Source organism: Heptranchias perlo, chromosome 1, assembly GCF_035084215.1.
Source record: "Heptranchias perlo isolate sHepPer1 chromosome 1, sHepPer1.hap1, whole genome shotgun sequence".
NCBI lineage: Eukaryota > Metazoa > Chordata > Chondrichthyes > Hexanchiformes > Hexanchidae > Heptranchias > Heptranchias perlo.
Genome location: NC_090325.1, coordinates 124,653,612 through 124,681,083, shown reverse-complemented (window position 1 = coordinate 124,681,083; position 27,472 = coordinate 124,653,612). Strand labels below are relative to the sequence as shown.

Here is a 27,472-nt window from a genome sequence, read left to right as displayed (position 1 = left end):
TGTAGGTGTCCATCGCGTTCCTCCTCGTCTGAGCAGACCCTGTGTATTCGCAGGGCCTGTCCATAGGGGATGGCCTCTTTGACGTGGTTAGGGTGGAAGCTGGAAAAGTGGAGCATCGTGAGGTTGTCCGTGGGCTTGCGGTAGAGTGAGGTGCTGAGGTGCCCGTCTTTGATGGAGATTCGTGTGTCCAAGAAAGAAACTGATTCTGAGGAGTAGTCCATGGTGAGCTTGATGGTGGGATGGAACTTGTTGATGTTATCGTGTAGTCTCTTCAGTGATTCCTCGCCGTGGGTCCATAGAAAGAAAATGTCGTCGATGTATCTGGTGTATAGTGTTGGTTGGAGGTCTTGTGCAGTGAAGAAGTCCTGCTCGAACTTGTGCATGAAAATGTTGGCGTATTGGGGTGCGAATTTGGTCCCCATGGCTGTTCCGTGTGTTTGGGTAAAGAACTGGTTATCGAAGGTGAAGACATTGTGATCCAGGATGAAGCGGATGAGTTGTAGGATGGCGTCCGGAGATTGGCTGTTGTTGGTGTTGAGTATTGATGCTGTCGCAGCGATGCCGTCATCGTGGGGGATACTGGTGTAGAGTGCCGAGACGTCCATCGTGGTGAGAAGTGTTCCTGGTTCAACTGGTCCGTGGGTACTGAGTTTTTGTAGGAAGTCTGTAGTGTCGCGACAGAAGCTGGGGGTTCCCTGTACGATGGGTTTCAGGATGCCCTCGATGTATCCAGAGAGGTTCTCACACAGGGTTCACACTTTTGCAGACAGGCATTGCATGCAGATGTAAGGGCTCTAAATATCCTTAATAAAACACAAGTTTGACCACAACTTTTTTTTAATACATTCATGGGATGTGGGCGTTGCTGGCGAGGCCGGCATTTATTGCCCATCCCTAATTGCCCTTCAGAAGGTAGTGGTGAGCCGCCTTCTTGAACCGCTGCAGTCCGTGTGGTGAATTTTCTCCCACAGTGCCGTTAGGAAGGGAGTGCCAGGATTTTGACCCAGCGACAATGAAGGAACGACGATATATTTCCAAGTCGGGATGGTATGTGACTTGGAGGGGAACGTGCAGGTGGTGTTGTTCCCATGTACCTGCTGCTCTTGTCCTTCTAGGTGGTAGAGGTGCAGTCGAAGAAGCCTTGGCGAGTTGCTGCAGTGCATCCTGTGGATGGTACACCCTGCAGCCACAGTGCGCCGGTGGTGAAGGGAGTGAATGTTTAGGGTGGTGGATGGAGTGCCAATCAAGCGGGCTGCTTTGTCCTGGATGGTGTCGAACTTCTTGAGTGTTGTTGGAGCTGCTCTCATCCAGGCAAGTGAAGAGTATTCCATCACACTCCTGACTTGTGCCTTGTAGATGGTGGAAAGGCTTTGGGGAGTCACTCGCTGCAGAATACCCAGCCTCTGACCAGCTCTTGTAGCCACAGTATTTATATGGCTGGTCCAGTTAAGTTTCTGGTCAATAGTCACCCCCAGGATGTTGATGGTGGGGGATTCGGCGATGGTAATGCCATTGAATGTCAAGGGGAGGTGGTTAGACTCTCTTTTGTTGGAGATGGTCATTGCCTTGCACTTGTCTGGCGCGAATGTTACTAGCCACTTATCAGCCCAAGCCTGGATGTTGTCCAGGTCTTGCTGCATGCGGGCTCGGACTGCTTCAATATTTGAGGGGTTGCGAATGGAACTGAACACTGTGCAATCATGAGCGAACATCCCCATTTCTGACCTTATGATGGAGGGAAGGTCATTGATGAAGCAGCTGATGATGGTTGGGCCTAGGATACTGCCTGAGGAACACCTGCAGCAATGCCCTGGGGCTGAGATGATTGGCCTCCAACAACCACGACCATCTTCCTTTGTGCTAGGTATGACTCCAGCCACTAGAGAGTTTTCCCCCTGATTTCCATTTACTTCGATTTTACCAGGGCTCCTTGGTGCCACACTCGGTCAAATGCTGCCTTGATGTCAAGGGCAGGCACTCTCACCTCACCTCTGGAATTCAGCTCTTTTGTCGCTGTTTGGACCAAGGCTGTAATGAGGTCTGGAGCCGAGTGGTCCTGGCGGAACTCAAACTGAGCATCGGTCAGCAGATTATTGGTGAGTAAGTGCCGCTTGATAGCACTGACGACGACACCTTCCATCACTTTGCTGATGATTGAGAGTAGACTGATGGGGCGGTCAATGGCCGGATTGGATTTGTCCTGCTTTTTGTGGACAGGACATACCTGGGCAATTTTCCACATTGTGGGGTAGATGCCAGTGTTGTAGCTGTACTGGAACAACTTGGCTAGAGGTGCAGCTAGTTCTGGAGCACAAGTCTTCAGCACTATAGCTGGGATGTTGTCGGGGCCCATAGCCATTGCTGTATCCAGTGCACTCAGCCGTTTCTTCATATCACGTGGAGTGAATCGAATTGGCTGAAGACTGGCTTCTGTGATGGTGGGGATATCGGGAGGAGGCCGAGATGGATCATCCACTCGGCACTTCTGGCTGAAGATGGTTGCAAACGCTTCAGCCTTGTCTTTTGCACTCATGTGCTGGACTCCGCTATCATTGAGGATGGGGATCTTTGCAGAGCCTCCTCCTCCCGTTAGTTGTTTAATTGTCCACCACCATTCACAACTGGATTGTGGCAGAACTGCAGAGCTTTGATCTGATCCGTTGGTTGTGGAATCGTTTAGCTCTGTCTATAGCATGTTGCTTCCGATGTTTAGCATGCATGTGGACCTGAGTTGTAGCTTCACCAGGTTGGCACCTCATTTTTCGGTACGCCCGTGTATGCTCCTGGCATCGCTCTTCATTGAACCAGGGTTGATCCCCTGGCTTGTTGGTAATGGTAGAGTGAGGAATATGACGGGCCATGAGTTTGTGCTGGAATACAATTCTGCTGCTGCCGATGGCCCACAGCACCTCATGAATGCCCAGTTTTGAGCTGCTAGATCTGTTCTGAATCTATCCCATTTAGCACGGTGGTAGTGCCACACAACACGTTGGATGGTTTCCTCAGTGCGAAGACGGGACTTCATCTCCACTAGGACTGTGTGGTGGTCACTCCTACCAATACCGTCATGGACAGATGCATTTGTGACAGGTAGATTGGTGAGGACGAGGTCAAGTATGTTTTTCCCTCGTGTTGGTTCACTCACCACCTGCCGCAGGGCCAGCCTGGCAGCTATGTCCTTCAGGACTCTGCCAGCTCAGTCAATAGTGGTGCTATCGAGCCACTCTTGGTGATGGACATTGACGTCCCCCACCCAGAGTACATTCTGTGCCTCCTCCAAGTGGTGCTCAACATGGAGGATGTTTGATTCATCAGTTGAGGGAGGGCGGTAGGTGGTAATCAGCAGGAGGTTTCCTTGCCCATGCTTGACCTGATGCCATGAGATTTCATGGGATCCAGAGTCAATGTTGAGGACTCCCAGGGCCACTCCCTTCTGACTGTGTATCACTGTACCGCCACCATCTGGTCGGTCTTGTCCTGCCAGTGGGACAGGACATAGCCAGGGATGGTGATGGAAGAGTTTCGGATGTTGGCTGAAAGGTAAGATTCTGTGAGCATGGCTATGTCAGGCTGTTGCTTGACTAGTCTGTGGGACAGCTCTCCCAACTTTGGCACAAATCCCCAGATGTTCGTGAGGAGGACTTTGGAGGGTCGACTGGGTTTGGTTTGCCTTTGTCATGTCCGGTGCCTAGTGGTCCGTCCGGTTTTATTCTTATTATGACTTTTTTTAAGCGAGATTTTGCAACTGAGTAGCTTGCTAGGCCATTTCAGTGGGCAATTAAGAATCAACCATATTGCTGTGGGTCTGGAGTCACATATAGGCCAGACAAGCTTCCCTAAAGGACATTAGTGAACCAGTTGGGTTTTTACGACAATCCAGTAGTTTCATGGCCATCATTACTGATACTAGTATTTTAATTCCAGATTTTATTTAATTAAGTGAATTTAAATTCCCCAGCTGCCGTGGCAGGGTTTGAACTCATGACTCCGGATTATTAATCCGGGCCTTTAGATTACTAGTCCAGTAACATAACCACTATGCTACCATACCTATTTGGTCCAGTTCTGGGCACCGCCCTTTAGGAAAGATGTGAGGACCTTAGAGAGGGTGCAGAAAAGATTTACTCGAATGATTCCAGGGAAGAGGGGCTTTCGTTACGTGGATAGACTGGAGAAGCTGGAATTGTTCTCCTTGGAACAGAAAAGGTTGAGAGGAGATTTGATAGAGGTATTTAAAATCATGAAAGGTCTAGACAGAATAGATAGAGAGAAATTGTTCCCATTGGTGGAAGGGTTAGGAACCAGAGGACATAGATTTAAGGTAATTGGCAAAAGAACCAAAGGTGACATGAGGATAAACTTTTTTACGCTGCTAGTGGTTAGGATCTGGAATGCACTGCCGGGGGGTGGGGGAGGCAGATTCAAACATGGCCTTCAAAAGGGAACTGAATAAGCATTTGAAAGAAAAAATTTGCATGGCGACGAGGATAGGGCCGGGGAGTGGGACTAGCTGGATTGCTCTTGCATAGAGCCAGCACGGACTCGATGGGCTGAATGGCCTCCTTCCATGATGTAACCTTTCTATGATTCTATGATCCACAGGCAGCACATCTTGACATAAATGCCAAGATGCATCCATCCCTGACCTCTGCCATTGACCCCACCAGGGTTTGCAGGGCTAGGAGAAAGTCGGAGAATTTTGATGGCTTCAGGGTGCCAGGGGTGCATCTTGGACACCATGCCCACCAAAAAGGCCGGAACGTCCAGCGAAGAGTTACAGCCAGAGAAGGTGTTGGGCTCGCCTCAGAAAAAAATTTAGTTAACCCCCCACCCCCATAGTGACCACCATACAAAAGTTTTTTTTTAAATTATTGTTTAATCTTTGGGGGTCCAGACCACAATCCTGGCCGGATTCTTCATGTTGGCCCTACTTATGCTGGTTGGTTGGCTGGTATGCTTATTCTAACCAGGTATACCAGCACCAACGGTGTGCCACGTCCCTAAGTAGGCCCAGCGTGCAGGAGCTCCAACCTTCAGAGTTCTCATCCCCTCCTACATCATTGGCCATGTTTGAGACAGGCAGAAGCTCTACCCCCAACAGGCCAATCATCAAATTTCATTGCTAGGTCAGGATTCGCCATATTTGAGTCCCAGCCAGTTTCTGGCCATTCCGACAGACACCATCTGAAGTTACAATGGGAGTCCGCTGGAATGGGAGCAGATTTTCAGCTCTAATGTTTTTAATCTTATCTTTTATAGATAGATGCCTGTGAGGGTTGAATGGGGGAAGAGGGTTGGCTGGGGAGTCCAGAACCAGGGGTCACAGTCTCAAGATACGGGGTATGTCGTTTAGAACCGTGATGAGGAGAAATTTCTTCACTCAGAGCGTGGTGAACCTGTGGAATTCTCTACCACAGAAGGCAATGGAGGCCAAGTCATTAGATGTATTCAAGAAGGAGATAGATACATTTCTTAATGCTAAAGGGATCAAGGGATATGGGGAAAAAGCGGGAACAGGGCACTGAGTTAGACGATCAGCCATGATCATATTGAATGGCGGAGCAGGGCCGAATGGCATACTCTTGCTCCTATTGTCTATGTTTCTATTCTATGTAAGAAACAGAGTCATACACATAAACTTGACTGAGCTCAGCGATACCATCGTCAATGAAAGATCTGCTGGTTTGTCACTTAAAGCACAGAACAAGAAATGGAAAAGCTAATATTAATAATGTACTGTGTGATAAGTCATAATAAGTGTTTAATCATCTAAGTAAGGTGCAGTATATGGCTAGAAGCACAATACGCAGCTTATTAATGCCGTCATGAAGATAATATAAATCACAGTGTATCCATGGTGATTCACATACCATTAGAATTTAAGTCTCCAAAAGTTTGAGGAAAACTTCTGTTATTACAGTCACATGATCAAAGATGACTCTAAGGCCAAGCTCATTATTCATTTTTTAGACATGTGCCTTGAAATTAGGCTATTTGAATATTAGCACACAATGTTTAATGCATTTATATGTAATTTCCTTGTCCGCTATTTTAACATGCTAATCCACTTAAATTGAATGGTTTAACACCTTTAAAAAACATAGCAAACTAAGGAATTTCATTCAAATGCATGGTAGAGAATTCCACAGGTTCACCACGCTCTGAGTGAAGAAATTTCTCCTCTTCACGGTTCTAAATGGCATACCCCGTATCCTGAGACTGTGACCCCTGGTTCTGGACTCCCCAGCCAACCCTCTTCCCCCATTCAACCCTCACAGGCATCTATCTATAAAAGATAAGATTAAAAACATTAGAGCTGAAAATCTGCTGCCATTCCAGCGGACTCCTATTGTAACTTCAGATGGTGTCTGTCGGAATGGCCAGAAACTGGCTGGGACTCAAATATGGCGAATCCTGACCTAGCAATGAAATTTGATGATTGGCCTGTAAACCAAGTTAATTAAAAAATTAGGCTATTTGAATATTAGCATACAATGTTTAATGCATTTATATGTAATTTCCTTGTCCGCTATTTTAACATGCTAATCCACTTAAATTGAATGGTTTAACACCTTTAAAAAACATAGCAAACTAAGGAATTTCATTCAACTTATGCTGGTTGGTTGGCTGGTATGCTTATTCTAACCAGGTATACCAGCACCAACGGTGTGCCACGTCCCTAAGTAGGCCCAATCTTTCAATTAACTTGGTTTATAAAATGCTTTCATCGGTTAATATTTGAAAGTATTTAACATGAAAGAATAAGTACCTAGAAATTGGGCGTGAACCTAACAGCAAAGGCAAACTGTCACACCGAAACTGATGAACAAGAGGACTACGCAAAGTTGGTCCTCTTACATCATTATCAGGGTGCGAGCGGTGTGCTGGGGGCACTAGTCATGTCCCAAAAGGCAGTGAGCCGGTCACAAAGTGGATGAAGATAGGCAACCGTGAGCCCCTGGGAGGGGGATGAGATCAGAAGGGGGGCAAAGGGTGGCCGGCAGCATGCCACAGTTTTAATGTAGAACAAGAAGGAGCAGGAGTGCTCCTTCTGGCTTCACATTCAGGTAAGTAAAACAATTTTTACTTATCTTTTTGGCAGCAGCCTCCAGCAATTCCTTTAACGACCGTAGGATTGGCTGCTCTGCACCTGAGAAAACTGACCGCAGCATGCGCGGTTTGGCCAGGTGCCAATCAATTTCAGGAATGGGCCTGAAATAGGCATTAGGCCACTGACCTGTCTAGACAATGGTCTAACGCCTGTTTCAGATGGGCAACATGAACAACTACAGGGAGCCCTAACCAATATGGCATACGGCGTATACCCGGCACAGAATGTGCACGTGCTCGCTATATTGGACCCTTCAGTGCCTGTTGTTTGCCTGAAAAATGGATGCGGAGCGATCCAATTTCCAGGCCAAATTGGCAAAGTGTCAAGTTCATGCAAATCCCAAATTACTACATAACAATTAAGCATTTCATCAGTTTTATTGGGGTAATTTTACAAGTCTGTGCTGCTAATGGAAAGCCTTGCCTGCTGAGAGCACATTTCAGAAATTCGGGTGCACGGTTGCACGATTTTCCAACCAATGGCTGGAAAATCATGGGCAGAGTTTGCCCGAATTGTTGATATCTACTGGTGGCAGACGAGGTTCCTCACCAGCAATGTGACTGATAAAATGACTCTTTAAATCTCCAGCTTAATTTGACAGTATTTCTGTGTGTTAAACACTTGGATAATTCTACCAATAGTCAAAAAAAAACATCACTATTTATTAAGCAAATGAATATACCTGCTGAGTTTTTGAACAGCGTATTTGGCCGAGACCTAGAAGCACCTAGGTTCAATGCATAATAGTTACAGTACTCTTCATAGCTACAGGTTGATATATTGGTGCACAATATTCATTGTTACCTGTGTCACCCCATCCAGTGATGTAGCAGTTCGAATGTTTTTTTTGTATGCGCTCCCTCCTGTGTGGTAGACATGCTGGCAGGACATGGGCATTGAATTTGACGCAATGTTCCTGCTGACCTTCTAGTTTTACCAAAGCAACATCATAGTCATTAGCATCCGGCTTATAGTCCTTGTGGGTAATAATGCTCTTCACTTCAAGGTCTTCCTCATATTCCTCAGATACTAATGTGTGGTAATCGCCAACACGCACCAAATAATTTTTTGTGCTGTTGCCATACCTATCAAAGAGAAAGTGTAAATTTAAGAAGGAAGTTTCATTTAATCTTAATAGAAATCCATCATGGAAGTGCTCCAGCTTAATGAATCACAATGACCTAACATTCACTAAGTTAAAATAATAACCTTGTTCAAGAGCATAGTAAAAAATTATTGTGTTGTGTTTCTTAAGAAGACCAGATTGGAGAACGCTATTGAACCAATATAGGAGAAAGAAATTTAAAAAGCATGCAAGGAGGAAAGGTCAATTGGCCTATTAAACATATTCCTTCCATAGATCATGCACCATGGTGACTAATAAACTGATAGATTTGATGGTATTGATCACTTAAAGCACTTTTTTATTTGTTGCTTTGTTAGGTCACAGGAGACTGATGTCCATGCAGCAGTTTCCCACTTTTACATTGCTACAACCATCTCCTTTATTTCAACAGCAAAAATCAAAGACCCACACATTTTTATTAAGATAAGAACACTGGCCTTGTTTCCACTATGGAGTGCAGTTGATTGAGGGAGACCAGAATCGCCTTCCATCAGCTGAATTAATGTAGTGAAAAAGTATATTTACATCCAATAGCTCAGCAGTAGGGCATTGAACATCCCTTAACAACAGAAGAGTTAAAAAGGGCTATCTCATTCCCACGAAGAATCAATCTGGGATGGGTTTTTTAGACTAGTACATTGAGGAGCCAACTAGGGAACAGGTTATCCTAGATTGGGTATTGAGCAATGAGAAGGGGTTAATTAATAATCTTGTTGTGCGGGGTCCTTTAGGGAAGAATGACCATAACATGACAGAATTCTTCATTAAGATGGAAAGTGAAGTAGTCCAATCCAAAACTAAGGTCCTAAATCTAAACAAAGGAAACTACGAAGGTATGAGGAGTGAGTTGGCTATGATAGATTGGGAAGCTTCATTAAAAGGCATGACGGTGGATAGGCAATGGCTAACATTTAAGGAATGAATGCATGAATTGCAACAGTTATACATTCCTTTCTGGCGCAAAAACACAAAAGGAAAAGCAGCCCAACCATGGCTAACAAAAGAAATTAAGGATAGAATTAGATCTAAAGAGGAGTCATATAAAGTTGCCAGAAAAAGTAGCAAGCCTGAGGATTGGGAGCAGTTTAGAATTCAGAAAAAAGGAACAAGAGATTGATTAAGAGGGGAAAAATAGAATATGAGAGTAAACTTGCAAAGAACATAAAAGTGGACTGTAAAAGTTTCTACAAGTATGTAAAAAGAAAAAGATTAGAGAAGACAAATGTAGGTCCCTTACAGTCAGAAACGGGAGAATTTATAATGGGGAACACGGAAATGGTAGAGCAATTAAACAAATACTTTGATTCTGTCTTCACAGAAGAGGATACAAATAACTTCCCAGAAATGCTAGGGAACCAAGGGAGTAGTGAGAAGGAGGAATTAAAGGAAATTAGTATTAGTAAAAAAAATAGTGCTGGAGAAATTAATGGGACTGAAAGCCAATAAGTCCCCAGGCCCTGATAATCTGCATCCCAGAGTACTAAAAGATGTAGCCATGGAAATAATGGATGTATTAGTTGTCATCTTTCAAAATTCTATAGATTATGGAACAGTTCCTGCAGATTGGAGGGTGGAAAATGTAACCCCACTATTTAAAAAAGGAGGGAGGGAGTAAACAGGGAACTACAGACTGGTTAGCCTAACGTCAGTAGTAGGAAAATGCTAGAGTCTATTATAAAGGATGTGATAACAGGACACTTAGAAAATATCAACGGGATTAGATAAATTCAACATGGCTTTATGAAAGGGAAATCATGTTTGACAAACCTACTGGAGTTTTTTGAGGATGTAACTGGTAGAATAGATAAGGGAGAACCAGTGGATGTGGTTTATTTGGATTTTCAGAAGGCCTTAGATAAAGTCCCACATAAGAGGTTAGTGTGCAAAATTAAAGCACATGGCATGAATTGAAAATTGGTTAACAGACGGGAAACAGAGAGTAGGAATAAATGGGTCTTTTTCGGGGTGGCAGGCGGTGACTAGTGGGGTACCGCAGGGATCAGTGCTTGGGCCCCAGCTATTCACAATGATTTGGATGAGGGAACCAAATGTAATATTTCCAAGTTTTCTGACGACACAAAACTAGGTGGGATTTTGAGTTGTGAGGAGGATGCAAAGAGGCTTCAAGGCGATTTAGACAAGTTGAGTGAGTGGGCACATACATAGCAGATGCAGTATAATGTGGATAAATGTGAAGGAAAAACAGGAACGCGGAGTATTATTTAAATGGTGATAGATTGGAAAATGTTGATGTACAAAGGGACCTGGGTGTCCTTGTACACCAGTCACTGAAAGCAAACATGCTGGTGCAGCAAGCAGTTAGAAAGGCAAATGGTATGTTGGCCTTCATTGCAAGAGGATTTGAGTATAGGAGCAAGGATGTCTTACTGCAGTTACACAGGGCCTTGGTGAGATTGTGTGCAGTTTTGGTCTCCTTACCTAAGAAAGGATATACTTGCCATAGAGGGAGTGCAGCGAAGCTTCACCAGACTGATTCCTCGAATGGCAGAACTGTCATATGAGGAGAGATTGGGTCAACTCGGCCTGTATTCACTCGAGTTTAGAAGAATGAGAGGGGATCTCATTGAAACATATAAAATTCTGACAGGGCTAGACGGACTGGATGCAGGGAGGATGTTTCCCCTGGCTGGAGGTTCCAGAACGAGGGGTCACAGTCTCAGGATACGGGGTAGGACATTTAGGACTGAGATGAGGAGAAATTTCTTCACTCAGAGGGTGGTGAACCTGTGGAATTGTCTACCACAGAAGGGTGTGGAGGCCAAGTCACTGAATATATTTAAGAAGGAGCGAGATAGATTTCTGGACACAAAAGACATCAAGGGGTATGAGGAGAGATCTGGAATATGGTATTGAGATAAAGGATCAGCCATGATCATATTGAATGGCGGAGCAAGTTCGAAGGGCCGAATGGCCTACCCTTGCTCCTATTTTCTATGTTTCTATGGGAAAAGGGGGAATCTTGAGCAGGGTTGGGACTTTACATTCCCAAACTGGTTCCCAAACTAAACTTGACAACTCCTCTCACATTTTGTTTATTTTTTTTGCTAAGTTATCTTTCTTTTCATATATTTATAATGATATTTCTTTCCTTGTTTGCACTGGAAGCCTTCTTATGACACACAATTTACCCAGCTGAAAGAAAGGACTGACAACCTGCTCCCAGGCTTCCATCAATGCCACTTGATAAGTAGCTGCTTGGACATGCTCGAGTGGTCCATCATTTTCCTTTCCTCTGTGTAGGGAACAGACCGGTATTCTCATGCAGTATCACTGGGATTAGAAACTCCCTGTGTGGGGAGTAACAGCTGTGGCCTTGCATCCCTAATATTCCACAGCACATAAGAATATATGAAATAGGAGCAGGAGTAGGCCATATGGCCCCTCGAGCCTGCTCTGCCATTCAATAAGATCATGACTGATCTTCTACCTCAACTCCACTTTCCCACCCGATCCCCATGTCCCTTGATTCTCTTAATGTCCATAAATCTATCAATCTCAGTCTTGAATATACATCTTATTTATGACATAAAAAAACAAAATACTGGAAATCTAAAATAAAAACAAAAAATACTAGAAACACTCAGCAGGTCAGGCAGCATCTGTGGAGAGAAGAAGGAAGGGTCATCGGACCTGAAACATTAACCCTACCTTCCTCTTTCCACAGGTATTGCCTGACCTGCTGAATGTTTCCATTATTTATGACACATGCAGGGATTCCAGGGGGGAGATTTTTGCTCTTCACTATTTATAGTGAAATCATGTATAAAGACTATGTTTACGATTTTGTAATGAACAGTGAACAACGGAAATCTTCCTCCCTAGTTCTCTGGTGGCCATGGTTCTTAATTCCGAAAACTTTTGAGAGCAGAATGAAATGATCTTTTCTACTTTAAGGGGGTGAGCATCACAGTATTATTCAGGGAACGAGTTAGGATTCTTCACACAAAACAAAAAGTAAGCCTTACCATTTTTAAAATAAGGAGATTAACATCTTTGATAAAATAGTGTACAAAGGAATATCATACAAAAGGAATATCACTTTCATTACTAATATCACACAGAGCAATTTGAACTGATTTATCACTAATCCCCTAATTTAGGCAGAGGCATACATCAAGGGTGTCCAGTGTCTATTCACTTTGGCATAAGAACCATTCGCACTTTAGATTAGACAAACCAGACATTGAACAACAGTGAGTGGACACGAGAGAACATGAAATATCACGGTTTGCAAATTGCATTATCTTTTTCTAAATATTCTAGTTCAAAGCACTTCATGCTTGCTGGAGCTGTTGAACGAGTTCAGGTGACTGTCAAGATACAAAGTAACTTGGAGTAAGTCCGAGACCACAGAATTATCAAAGAATCTTTTCTCTTCCAAAGCTAACACTGTTTTTCCAAAGCCAAATTCTTGTCTTAAATAATTTTTCAACTTGAACTCATTGGAAAAGGAATTAAAAGGTTTGCAAGCTCTTTCACTGAGGGAAAAAAAGAGATGTATCTTAAAATGTCAGTAATCCCACATATTAATCATAATACATCAATGACTCCTTTATAGCTACGACTTGAATAATTAGAAAAAGCAATGCCTGCAAATTTCCAATTGTTACAAAAATAAACCTACTTTGTTATCTGGAGTACATATCAACAGGCCAACCTAACAGATGATCACAATCCAAATTATATATGATATTCATAATGACAGGACATTAAATACTTTTGAGACCATGATGTCTGTACATAAAATTTCTAGGGCTCAAAATTGGAAATACAATTAGCGTCTACCTTATAATCCAGCGTAGGTAAGAGTTTTAATAATTAAATCCCCAACTATATGCATTTCTTGTGAAAGATAAAACTGACAAACATTTTAATTCACTTTGATATAAACAAGTCTAATTCTTTAGACTATAGGCACACCTTAGCATTTTACATTTTAAATTATGGCTGAGGAATGTGAAAGAAAGATTAAGAAAACATTTATTTGTTTTCACACAAAATTCCATTTTAGTGCAACATTTTAAATAAAGCTCATCTTATGTCCATAAATTATATCGGATGGAAACTCATTAACATTATGAAACTGTGGTGAAACAACATTTATTCGTCTCATGTGAAATGTTTAAATAATTTTTAAAAAATTCTTAAGCAAAATGTTGGGAGGCATATCATTACTACCCCTACTAGCAGATCTGGATTCTATAGGTGGCTTCAAATGCAAAACCTGCCTAATAAACAGTGGATTATTTGTTAGATATAAAACTATTCTCAGAAACATGGAAAGCACCACCAACAGAAGAACTTTTGATCAAGGAATTTGGTGATGCAGTGGGTCAGCACACTGTCCCTTCATTCTGTAACTTGGAATTAAACCCATCTTCAGACTGATGGGTAAATTAGAATCCCAGGTAAAATGAGTTTACAATGTTTCCAATTTATCTGCATTTCACAGGTGACATCCACATTTCCAAACATACAGCACAAATGCAAACCATCTACCGTTACCCAAGTGTGTGCAGCTGTTTATTTGGAAATACAAAATCCAAGGAAAAGAAATATATACCTTTCATCCTGAACGGTGCTATATGAATATATATATATTCATATAGCACCTTTCAGGATGTCCCAAAGTACTTTACAGCCAATTAATTACTTTTTGAAGTATGGACACTGTTGTTTTGCACACAGCAAGGTCCCACAAACAACAATGAGATAACGGACTAGTTAACCTGCTTTGTTGGTATTGGTTGAGCGATACATGTTGGCCAGGGAGACTTCACTGTTCTTCTTTGAATAATGTCATGGGACCTTTTACAGCCTCCTGAACAGGCAGATAAGGCCTCAGTTTAACATTTCATCTGAAAGACAGCATCTCCAACAATGCAGCACTCCTTCAGTACAGCACTTAAGTGTCAGCCTAGAATATGTGCTTAAATCTTGGAGTGCAGCTTGAACTCATCGGCTTCTGACTCAGAGGCAAGAGTGCTACCACTGGTAGTTGAGTTTGGGCAGTTTAAAACCATTCCAAATATGTGCATAGCTGCAGCATAATAGTGCCAATAATTTGCCAATCTCATTTATTAAGAAAGAAGAATTTGGATTTATATAATGCCTTTCACAACCTCAGGATGTCCCAAAGCGCTTTACAGCCAATGAAGTACTTTTGAAGTGTAGTCACTGTTGTAATGTAGGAAACAGGGCAGCCAATTTGTGCACAGCAAGGTCCCACAAACAACAATGTGATAATTACCAGGTAATCTGTTTTCAGTGATGTTGGTTAAGGGATAAATATTGGCTAGGATACCAGGAAGAATTGCCGTGCTCTTCTTCAAAATAGTGCCCTGGAATCTTTAACAATCACCTGAGAGGGCAAACGGGGCATTGGTTTAACATCTCATCCGAAAAACGGCACCTCCAACAGTGCAGCACTCCCTCCATATTGCACTGGAGTGTCTGCCCAGATTTTGTGCTCAAGTCTCTGGAGTGGGACTTGAACCCACAACTTTCTGACTTAGAGGTGAGAGTGCTACCCACTGAGCCACAGCTAAATAAAGGCCATTAGAAATGTAAACTGGGGGGGAAGAACCAAATTGGTGCAGCAAAAGTACTCTTCTGTGGTTGGGGTTAGGTTTGGAGTTGAGGTTAAGATACATCATTGTGGAAGCTGGAGGAAGCTATACTTTACTGATATTCCTCACCTTAATTAGCACCAAAGTTTCCTAAAAATTCATTACTCATTCTCCATGAGAATATTTAAAATAAATTGCATATGTTTCTTGACTTATATTCAAATAGCAAATTATTTGATCCCCTAAGCCGGTTTGTCCCACCTTCATCTCCCTTTGCTGGCTCTGGGTTAGCTAGAGTAATAGAGTTGAAAGTCATCCTATCACCTGGGTACTGGGCTCAGGGTTCAGGTAGGTGAGAGTACAGAGATACAGTCTGCTCAGCCTAACCACATGCAAAATAGGGGCAGCAGGAGTACATTAAAATGTAATTCTGTTTTTAAATAATTTGTTGGGAGGTTGTTGGTGGTAGATTCACAAAATTGATGATTTGACCATTAGCAAAGTCAAATTTAAACATACCTATTTTTTATACAATGTACATTATTATCATTGGTGTGCCTTAATTTTCTGTATAACAAATAAGATTTTTTTTTAACTCTTAGGTGACCAGGCAAGTCCTGGAAAATGACAATCACATGGGGTGGCCATTTGGTAAATTTTCAGCTGACATCAATGTGACAGTGATGCAAACACTGATGATGCAGTAATGAAGTTACTTAAATGTCAAGAATTAATATTACAGCAACATTAAATTATAAAAATAAACACAAAGCATGGTCTTAAATAAAAAAAGCAATGTAAAGACTTTACTTCTGCTCACCCTATCTTTCCTTCTGCCCATTTCATTTCTCCTCATTTTATTATTTAACTTTACTTTTATTCTATCTAATCTAAACTAATCCAGATATTTTAACCCATTTTGCTAACAAAAATCTTGAAGCACGTTCCTTACCTATCCTTCCTCCTCCTGGATCCCACCATCCATTTTGCGTATTGGAGCAACTACCTAAAGATCAGTTTTTCAGTCATTCAATTCCCCAAAAAATAAAGATTGACCTGGCCAAGCCATTGCTGTGTTCTGGTCAATCTTGAATGCACAGAACATGTAAAACCAGGGTTAGCTAAGGATATCAAAGGATATGAATCTAAGGCAGGTAAATGGAGTTGAGGTACAGATCAGCCATGATCTAATTGAATAGTAGAGCAGGCTTGAGGGGCTGAATGGCCTATTCCTGTTCCTATGCTGCTGGATGAGTAAACATATCAGTGGCCCAAGAGCCTGACTGTTAACAGATGAATTAAATCATCCTTGACGGTAGAAGTTAACACTTTAAATTTAATTAAATAATCAATGTAATATCTTGCAAATATTTTATATGACACGATGAACAGCTAAAACTAATAGCAGTACAGTGAGCTGTCATAAAATGCAGTCTATATTCCATCCTTTAAACTCTCTGTTTCACATACTGATTGTTCCCATTTCCAGTCTCATAGAATCATACAGCACAGAAGGAGTCCATTCTGTCTGTCGTGGCTGTGCTGACACTTTCATTGAGCTATCCAATTAGTTCCACTTCCCAGCTCTTTCCCCATAGCCCTGCAAATTTTTCCTTTTGAAGTATATATCCAATTACCTTTTGAAAGTTGGTATTGAATCTGCAGTGCATTTCAGATCATAACAACTCGCTACATTAAAAAAAGTGCTCCTGATTTCCCCTCTGAATCTTCTGCCAATTATTTTAAATCTTTATCCTTGGTTACCAACCCACCCACCAGTTGAAACAGTTTCTCTTTATTTACTCCATCAAAACCCCTCATAATTTTGAACATTTCTATTAAATCTCCCCTTAACATTCTCTGCTCTAATCCCAGCTTCTTTAGTCTCTTTACGTAACTCCACATCCGATAACATATGGGCAAGTTCAAGCTTCAAGACCTTGAGAGGTCACAGATATGAGAGTAGCCATGCCATTGTGCCCGCAGAATGCGAGCTTCTATTTACTTTTTACATTCAATTGTAACTGCCATGACTTGTGGTTTGTCACTTAAGTAAAATGTGGGCCATCTAATGTGTCCCCTGTGTCATAGTGATCACATGACAGGACGTCCTGGCGATGTCACATATGATAAATATCAAATTGCATATACCTGTATCTCTGGAGAGGGAAGAAAAAAATAAAGTTGCACAGTTTATAAATTTGGGGCCCAAGAATCCGGAATCCCCTGCTACCGTCATACACTGGCAGATTAGTACTTTCTCTGTACTAAGTAGTTACACACCTGATCACATTGGAATTCCCGGGGCATGGGCTATTTAAATAAAGTGGATGAGCACCTGTGACAGTAGAGACATTTGCTTGATGGGGGTGGAAATAGCGGCGCTGGTCAGCCGGCCACTGGGGGGCAGTCCAGGCAGATCAAGCAGAAGAAAGGACAATTATGCAAAATTGGCCTTTTTTCAGAAAGCTGCTGTTACAAGTTTCAGATCTTGCCTTAGATATTCTGTCGAGTACAGCAATGCCGGCCATTCCAGTAAACGGACTGAGCATCTTATGTTTAGGGGTCTACTCATAGTGCCCAATGTCTAATTAATTAATATCTAGTAATCCAGAAGACGTAACATGCATCCCCCTTGTGATATGAACTGGATGCCCCCAAGTGTGCCTCTCTAATCTTTTCAAAATCAGACCGAGAAAGCACATGGTAAAACGAGGCCAGGTATGAATCATTAAATTGCTTTATTTCACAAACAGCAAGCAAACATTCAGCAAAACATTTATGATCAGACTCATTTAGTTCGGTAATAATATAAAATAATGAACACACTGTGCTCCCCCACATCAGTGAATCACCTTGCTTGACTTAAACAAAATAACTTCTAACTACCCTCCTGCATCCTAACCTTCTGAGACTAGGTGAATGCTTGCCCCAGCAGCTTTCTGTTTATAAATCTGACTGTCAGTGCTTCTGTCCCTATTTTATCCCTCTGCTCAAAATCAGCGGGGAGGGCCTATGCCAAACAACTCCTGCTGAACGCCAGGAACCATGGACATCCAATCACAATGGGTGCTTATCAATTACTGAGACAAGCTAATGAATTGTTTATCTTTTACAGTCTTTGGGGAAGCAACTTCAATGCCGCTAGAACATTAACTTTCACCCCAGTGACCTTTTTAAAAAAAAATTGTGGAAATATACCGCTTTAAAACCCAAAATTTAACCGTAACTCCTTTTCCGAATCATTTCCGAGGAAAAACAGTCGGAAAATCCTGAAACGTGACAGCTGCTTTCCTTACAGTGGTTGATCGCTTTGCAACCAACTACTGTAAGGAAGTCGGCCTTTCGGAATCTAGTGAGTCCCAACTCCATCTTCCTGAAAGTTCTGTGTGCCAGTTTCATGCAGGAATACAATACATCAGAGGAGGGGGCAGGAACTGGAGGCAGAACTGGCAGGAATTCCAGTAAGTGACATCATCCTGCTAGTCCTGCTTCAATCTGTGACATCGGTTTCAAAGGGGATGGATGCAGGACCTGTCACTCCCACTACCTGGGAAACCGAGCAAATAGGGCAGCGAACAAATCCCACCCCTGAATCCAATTCCGTCCATTGATATCGTAGTCCATCGTAGATTTTTGGGGCCTTGGCATTTAAATATCTGTACTGCAATTCTTCAGAAATATTTATGCCAATGTCGCAGCAGGTGCAGGAAAGCTTACTAAATTTGGGTATTTATTGGCATTCAGGCTATAAGAGAATTAAGGATCCATCACATTCATAAAGAATTTTTTTTTTAAATTGAGGAAACTGGGTGGAAGCCTATATGTGAGACACATCATGAAGGTTGAAAAGAATAGGAGATAATGCTACAGTGACTCCCCATTACCAGTAAGGTATTCCTCTATAAATTCAATCACAATATAATTGGAATACTGACGGGTATAAATAAATAATTGAAGGTATTTTCAATTTTTTTGAAAGAGTTCCTTAATTTCTCTAAACTCTCTCACATGCAATGAAACTGTAATGTTGGAGCCAATATGTGGAGGAGCTGAGTAATAACTCAGGAATTGTGAGTAAATGTCCAGAAATTGCAGTTTTATGTTAATAGATTTATACGTTTATAAATTGCAGTGTGCTTCCTCCAACTCTGGCAATTGAAATGAATTTAAATCCCTTCCATTAAGCAGGTTGGTGGCGTGGCATGTAAGTGCATTAACACAGTGGGATACAGAGTGAACTGCACAAATTTTCCCCCTTCAATTTCTCACACATGTCCCTGATCTCAGCCAGGTAACAGGGAGAGGGGGACTGAGTGAAGACAAAACAGTTTCTTGGAATGGTTTTCAAAAAGAGGAAACCAAAGATCAAAAGGTGGATCAATCGAGCACCATCCTTGGGATGCAACTCCTCCTATTAATAATTTTAGGAAAAGGACAGCGTGAGTGATAAAATGGGTTTTGTACTCATGCCAACTTTTGTACTAAAATTATTGACAGGAAGAAGCACACCTCCTTTGTTGCTCAGCAACACTGATAAACGTTGGGGAAAGGTTGTTTGTTGGAGGAAGTCAGAACCTAGTGAGACAAGCAAAAATTAATATTAAAATATGGGGGAGGAGGGGAAATTTATTTATTTTAAAGCCACCTTTGCTAAATGGCAGAAATAGAATGCACAGCAAATTACCTATAAGGGGTAGTTTTCATGAGTCTTTGCTCCCGGAGGGAAGCCCTGCCTGCCGGGAGACTGAATCGAAAATTCGAGTGCACACTGTTCATGATTTTTTGACCACTGCTCTCAGCAGGCAGGAGAGTGAACTTGTAAAATTGCTCCCATTGTTTGCGTTTGTTTTGTTACAATTGTGAATTTAGACACAGAAGTTTGCTATTTGAAAGCAGCATCTTTTACTGACAGTCATTGGCCCTGATTGGAAAGCAGCGCTGTGATTTATTTACTGCACTGCAGCTCATATTCCAGCATGGCCTACTTGAATGAAGAATTCCCCCCATTGTTCGGCCATATGTGCACTACGCATAAAATGATTGTCTTACATTGCGGTTTGTAAAATGGAATCTGATCTCAGTTACTTCATCCCAATCCCCATAGTCCATAAAGCATGTGTTGCCTACAATACAAGCAAATTACTCAGTTATATTTTTTTCACAGCATGATTTGTTTTACATTTTAGGTCTCTATTGCAGATACTTCAGTACAGTAACCAAGAAATCCAAATACTTGCTTATAAATTTATGCCTTATGCAGAACTAGAGAGAAATAAGTGTACACTAGTCATCAGTATATTATTTTGTATTAAAGAACAACCATTAAAAGACAGATGAATATTAGGTTTTCATTTGAAGTTAATTATTGCTTGTATTTGCTTAAAACCTTTTGATGGTTTACAAGCGCTTAAAAATTGAGACAATTAAGTTGCTAAATGTTGCAAAATAGTAAAGAAATTTGGTTGGGACTTGAGTACCTCAGAGACCCACAACTGCTACTTCTGCAATGGAGCAGGCAATTAAAGTTTGTGCTAACACTTGAGCCCCAATTTTAACAGCCCCGCCCCCCCCCCCCCCCCCGCCATCCGTCCGATGAGAAAATAGTGTGCGGGGGTTTAAATGCTTGCAGCGACTTACTCACCCAATCTTTGTTGGCCTCACACCATTTTATCAGGCGTGTTCTGGCCACCGGCGAGGCCCACACACCAGGCAGGCCAGGGCCTCACTGAAATTTGAATGTCAGGGATCTGATGATGTCATTCACACCCCGACTATATTTTAACCATTGGCAGCCATGCTTGGTGCCCAGTGCTGGTCTCGCCAGGAGCACAAACAGGGATGCAAAGGAGCAGAAGGCCCAGAACAGGGCCAAAAAGAAAAGTTAAATTTAATTTTTAAATGTTTCCTTGTGGGCCAGGAGGAGCAGGAGTGTTCCTCCGGGTCCCAAAAGGAATCCTAGAACCCTGGGATTTCCTTCCCCTACCACAATTGCCTACCCTCCACCACCACTTACCTGACTGCTGGGGACCGTTCCCGAGGGTTCCCGGCCTTGGCCTCCTGCCTGACTCCCACCCGCCAGCCTGACGTCATTGATGCCAGGGTCGGGCAGGAGTCAGGCCTGGTATATTTAAATGGTGCCTATGCCTCAAGTCGGCAAGCTGAGGAGAGACTGAGGCTTGCCCCTCCGACCCCACCCTCACCTCTTACCCCCGGTTAAAATTGGGACTTTGGTTGCATTCTCCAGGAACTTGCCTGTTTGGTGTTATGCACCTTTTATTGCAGTTTTAAAATTGCTACTACATTTTTTAAAAAGCTACTAACAGGCCACCAGTTATCTCTGTCTTTCTCTCTTGAATTGCCTGATTTTCCTCCCAATATTAGGATACACTTAATTTTTTTCTATAACGTACAGAAAGCTCTATAGACAAGGGATTAATATCAAAATTGTTCTCTGAATCTACCTCAGCCCTGCAATTAGTTGTTGTAGTCTTGGGTCCGGTTATACTGCAATTTCTGGTCTGACACAAATATCATTAGAGTGCAATGCTCAGTTAGCAGATCTAAGTTGAATTGCTAGCTGGGCTTTGCACAGAGCTCAGTGACAAAGGAGCTCTGTGGTTGCATTTTTGGAGTGGTCAGGAGTCTCCTATCTTTGACAACAGCTTTCCCTATTTTCCTTCTCATACAAGCATATGCAATTTTTTTTCTATAACCTGTAAGAATCCCTGTAAGCAGATTAAAAATAAATGTATAAAGTCACCAAGTCTGTCCATCCTAGAGTTATACTATCCCAATCGTGGAAGTCCAAGTAATGTGAAAGTGTCTACTGAAGGTGGTCTCAAGTCTTTCATTTAGGAATCAGGTTGAGACCTGAATCTAGATTTACACAACTTTAGCAACCATATAGAATGAAACCAGCATTACAGTTGTAGTGTAAATGCAGCCTTGGTTTCATTTATCAGTTTTTAATCAGTCTTTAATCTAGTGAGAAGGCACATTCATTGCTGCCTGGCTATGTTACAAAAAATCTATTTCACCTAAAAATAACATTGTAAGCAAAAACTTTCCGAGAAGATTTACAACCAAAAAAAAGTCTTCAGAGTCAATCTGCTCCTTTAAAGACAAACTCCATTAATCCTGAGTTATCTTACACATTTGTAGGCTAACACCTGCAACAGTTATCCACATAAATATGACCTGTGTCGAGCCATTAGAAACCAATTGCAACAAGCTGCACTGGATTACAATACAGCACGCCAGGAAGAAAGATCATTATCTCCTTTTAATTATGTTAATTAAATTATTTCAATTAAAAGACTGACCTTTTAAAGCAGTGAGCTGCAGTGAGGACCCAACAGCTGCCAATGAGAGTGGCACCGCACAGCAATCTCCCATCTCCATGGGATGCTCTCAGCCGGATGGCTGCCTGCCATGGCCACCCACCCCTGTGTAAGGCAGGAAGCCAAACATTAAAAAGGCATTATTCAATACACCATTATTCAGCAGAGGCCTAGCAAACACAATTAAGGAGCTCGCACATGGATCTTGACACACACGTCGACAGTTTTGCCCTCGCTGTTTTGCCTTTGCAGATGTGTCATAAGAACTTCCCTGTTGTTGTTTTGGCAGCTAAGGCTAGGAATTGACCGTGTTTCAAATACATTTTCATTATCTACCAAACTGAAGAACTGGATACAAATAACAGTGATTACACAGGGTGTTATTTTTCAAATCTTAAGCCGTTAAATTGCGTAAGCACTTCACAATGTGCCAAGGCGGCTGGTGCTCTGAAATCTGTTTACATTGCGGTGTAGATTCAGAGCACTAAAGAAAAGAAAGAACTTGCATTTGTTTAGCGCCTTTCATGAGACATCATGACATCCCAAAAGCGCTTCACAGCCAATGAAATACTTATTGAAGTGTAGTCATTGTAATGTAGGAAACGCGGCAGCCAATTTGTGCACAGCAAGGTCCCACAAACAACAATGTGGTAATGACCAGATAATCTCTTTTTATAGTGATGTTGATTGAGGGATAAATATTGGCCAGGACACCAGGGAGAACTCCCCTGCTCTTCTTTGAAATAATGCTGTGGGATCTTTTATGTCCACCTGAGAGAGCAGACAGGGCCTCGGTTTAACATGTCATCCAAAAGACGACACCTCCAACAGTGCAGCACTCCCTCACTACTGTATACTTTAGATTATGTGCTCAAGTCTCTGGAGTGGGGCTTGAACCCGAGTGGCAATATCAAAGCAACTTGTTCAAATGTTGTGTATGCCACTTTACATTTCTGGCCACAGAGGCTCAAGATGGTGCTCAACGTTGGGAGAAATTCCATACAGACCAACAGTGTGTAAAGAGCATTGCTGTCCTGTATCGGTGGGCTGAGAGCTCAAACTGTCAACGGAACAAAATGTTACCTCTGCCATCCAGCAGCAGCCAATTATGTTTAGCCATTGGCAGCACTCTTGTCTCCAGAGACAGGGAACAAAATTATCTCACAAGGACGTGTTCTGTGCCTCTGGATACATGGCTATTCAACCATGAAGGGCAGTAGAGCTAGGTTTGCTCTTGTCTTCACTTAAAGCCTGCAAACATGCACCGTCCAGCAGGCATCACTGGATAATGATCAGGAGCAAGAGCCCTGGCCGATTTTTCCATTGGCTAGACCACAGCACTGAGGCCAATTGCAGTGGCTTAACTGTTGCTCCATGAGCCTCCTTGTTCATGCCATGATGCAGACTTGCCATCAGAGGCACTTTCACAAGGCATGAAATTCCAACTGACCTTTACAGCGATAGTTGTTCTGACCATACGATGGCTGCTTATTCATCAAGCGTTCAAAAACTGTTTAGCTCATATGGTACTGGTAACCTTTCTAATGTCAGATCAAATTATACCAACAAGCTTTAGAACAGACCTTTGTATTGTGTATTCATTCTCTCAAGCATTGTGATAGACGTTTCTACAATTGTTGAACATGCATGCTTTACCAACCCATTGACTGGGTCAACAGAACACCAATTTGAGTGTACGTTATGACACCCTGAATTAACACACTCTGACAGCAATGTTACTTTATATTAAAGTAAAGTATAAATTACTCAGATAATGATTTCCTAGGGAAATAGCTTTTTAGCAATAATATACTTACTGACCTCAAAGAATTTTTCCCACCGATGATCCGTTTTTGCCTTTGGTTCAGTAATCGTAAGCCACAGAGAGAGGATGCGGACTCTAAAATATTTAAAAGCAATGGTACCCAAAATTATTCATTTTCAAATGTGTGTTTACCAAAGCCCTGAAGAATGACAACATTTTTACCCAAAATGACTAATAATTCAGACAAGTAAATTTCAATGTAATAATCAACCATTGTTTACAATGCCAGATTCTGTATAATCTAAGAAGCAATCTATAAAAATTATGGTACTATTAGCTTTTTCTCTAAATTTTGAAATGTTTTCCCAAGTTTCTCCCCTCTTCTCCCGAAGGTGCTGACTCTCCCAAGTGGCCATTCTTCATATGTGAACCCAAACAGGAAGTGTCAGCAGGCTATTCAATCCATGAAAGGCAACTAAGCTAGGTCTGCTTTTGTTTTCACTTAATACCTGCAAACCAGCTGGTGTCACTGGATAGTGATCAGAAGCAAGAACCCTGGCTGATTTTTGCATTGACTAGTCCAGAGCACTGAGTCCAATTGCAGTGGTTTAACTACTGCTCCGGCTGAAAACATCTAACTCAGCACAAACTGGGAATCAAACCTAGAAACTTCTGGTCTGTATGTGGTAACACTGCACTGAGAGGCCATGGACGGAGCAATAGTACCAATGCTTATAGGCCCTATTTTAACATGGGCCAAGGCAAGTGTCAAATCCCCCTAACCTCAGCAGCATGAGGCCCTGGTGACTTTAACTCCCAGGCCTCATCTGCATGTCCAGTTTCTGTTGCTTGCTCAAAACCAGTGGGAAGCGGCAGCTGGCTGGCGGGCAAGAGGGGAAGATTGGGCGGCAACAGGCCGCCGGCTGGGACTGAAGGAATGGTCCCCTGGCAACTAAGGTACGTTGTGGGGAGAGGGTTTTAGGAAGGTCTCACAATTGAGAATGGGGAGGGGATTGGCAAGGAGGCCTAAACTTTCCATGTGGGGCCCCAGAGGAACACCACTACTCTTCCTGGCTCCACAAGGAAAGTAAAAAACTTAATTGTTTCGGCCTCTTCTGGCTCCAGTAGGCAGCTCAAATTAAAATCTAACCAATATTTTATGCAAACGTTGCCACAAGTGGCTATTGAAACTGAGTCAATTGCAACATTTAAGAGGGAGTTAAATAAACACTTAAAGAAGAAAAATATTAAAGGGTACGGGCAAAATGCAGGAATATAGCTGTCTACTTTAAATCAATTTCCCTGCGCTTTGCCCGTACCCTTTAATATTGTGAAGCTGCCACTGGTACAGACACAGTCGGCCAAAATTGTCTTCTTCTGTGCTTAAATGATTACTATATGGCTTTAAACATCTTCCTATGTACTTTACTCATGTACTGTTGAAAACTAAATGCAGCAGATAAACTGTTGAAAAACTGCAGTTGTGTTACTTAGTTAAATTACACGGGAACACTATCTGCTTCATAGCTCACGATTTAATACTGAAAACCATCACCTTCCTGCAGAAGCAGTTCTGTAATGAACTGGGGTTGCAGGTTTGGAATCTGCCACATTCACATTATGGGGTGGACTCCACAGTATTAGAGAAATAACTGCGCGCAAGCAATATTGTACATATGCAGTTGTTTAAAAGTTACAAATTTCATTTACTGAAAGCAGGCCCTTAAAGTTGGGAAACCAAATAAAAGTGCAAATGGAGCTAGGTAAAGCTATTTAAAAAAAGGCCAACAACGTTTTGGGCTTATAAGTGGGGGCACACAATAGTAAAGATAATAAATTTATTCAGGCCTTGGTTAGGCCGCTGTATGTAGCACTGTGTGTAGTTTTGGCACCCCATTAAAGAAAGGACATTAGGAACATAGAAAACATACAGCATAGAATCATCAGGATTATATCAGTGATGGGAATCTATAGTCATGAGGCGAGACTTAGGAAATTGGAACTGTTTCCACTGGAACAGAGAAGGCTCAAAAGAGGTTTAGTGGAGGATTTTGAAATGATGAAGTTTTGATAGGCTGAACAAGGAAAGACTATTTCCTCTGGGTCAGGAGTCAGTGATGAGGGTTCATCAATTTAAGGGAGAGAGGAGAAAGGCTACTAGAAATATGTGTACCCGAAGAGTTGTTGGAACATGGAATGTTTGCCACAGCGAATGGTTGCAACAGAGATCATTGGATAAATATTTGAAGCAGAGAAAGATACAGGACTATGGGGAGACAACAGAGCAGTGGGATTAGTTTTGGATTGCTCTAGTAAAGTGCAGGCAGAGACACCATGGACCAAATGGCCTCCTCTGTACAGTAAACTTCTATTGTTTTATGGTTTTATTACAGGACTACTGCAAGACTGCTAATTACCAGTAGATGGTCCATGTATGCATGCCAATAAGTGCTGCCTACCAACCTGTCCCACCCTTTACAGCTGACCTCACAAACTAGGAATCTTCCATGGAAGTTACAGCTGGAAATCAGGACAAACTCAATGAAAATTCAGAGCCATATTCGGGATCATCAGCATTTTAGACGCTGTCCAGAAAATCAGTCACTGGGCAGTCCGCAGAAGTTTGACCACATCAGGTTTCCAGAGGGGAAGACAGCTAGGCATATTTTCCTCTTATAATGCTAGGGGATTAAGGATTACATGGGCCGAACGCATAGAAGAAAATCAGGCAGGGAGGATTACACACCCGTAATAGAGCCCGGCTGATTTCCCTCCTATTAATTTAAATGGACAATGGGTGATCCTCCCAGCCTGATTTTCCTCTATTTGTTCCACCCAGGCGATTCTTTACACCCAGGCACTACAAACAAAAAATCTGCCCTAGCAACTTTACGGATGCACCTAATGGCTCTGCCAGCAACCAATTCTTGTTTTGTTAAGCGCAGATCAACATCCTTCCTGCTGGAAGCTGCATCATTAAAAAGAAACCAGAGCCCTGATTTTAACCTAGCCCACCCGGCTCTCAGTTCAGGTCAGATGTTCACTTTACACCCCACCTGATTTTACGCTCCATTAGCTTCAAGAGGTCACAGAAGTTTGCTGAATTTTTCTTTTTGGAATGCCAGTCATATTAATATTCAGTGGAGTGGTTATCACATACTGACAGACTATTCATACAAATTGAGCATTTGTGCACAGAAAGGTCCAGCAGTATGTTGCTTTTATGTAGAGAATGTTAATAATATTCCATTTCTAACTCTCAGAGATGTGGTTCACAAATAAGAAAATTGTTCAGCTGCTTGAAAACCCACAGACTACGCTTGCAGCTCGGTGGAAACATTATCATGCCAGCAGGCTGGTACTTATAAGGCTCTTTGTCTCATTCATTTCAATGAAGGATAGAGAACTCTTATACATTTCTCTGCTGCAGGCCATCAATCAGTAAGCTCTGGTTTTGCTGTAGTGAGCTTCCTAAGTCTAGGCTGTTGAACCAATGGAACTGGGGAAACCCTTTTCACATCAACATTTTTACTGCTT

The 27,472-nt window shown here is 42.2% G+C and overlaps 1 protein-coding gene across 1 annotated transcript in view; it reads right to left on the bottom strand.

The window, feature by feature from the left end:
- Positions 1-27,472, bottom strand: part of prss12 (serine protease 12) — a 145,738-nt gene that overhangs the window by 15,277 nt on the left and 102,989 nt on the right. Inside the window, exons 10-12 of the mRNA XM_067990925.1 lie at positions 23,992-24,070; positions 22,153-22,275; positions 7,916-8,196 (exon numbers count right to left, since the gene is read on the bottom strand). Of these exons, the coding sequence (XP_067847026.1) occupies positions 7,916-8,196; positions 22,153-22,275; positions 23,992-24,070 (483 nt within the window). The remainder of the gene's footprint in view (positions 1-7,915; positions 8,197-22,152; positions 22,276-23,991; positions 24,071-27,472) is intronic.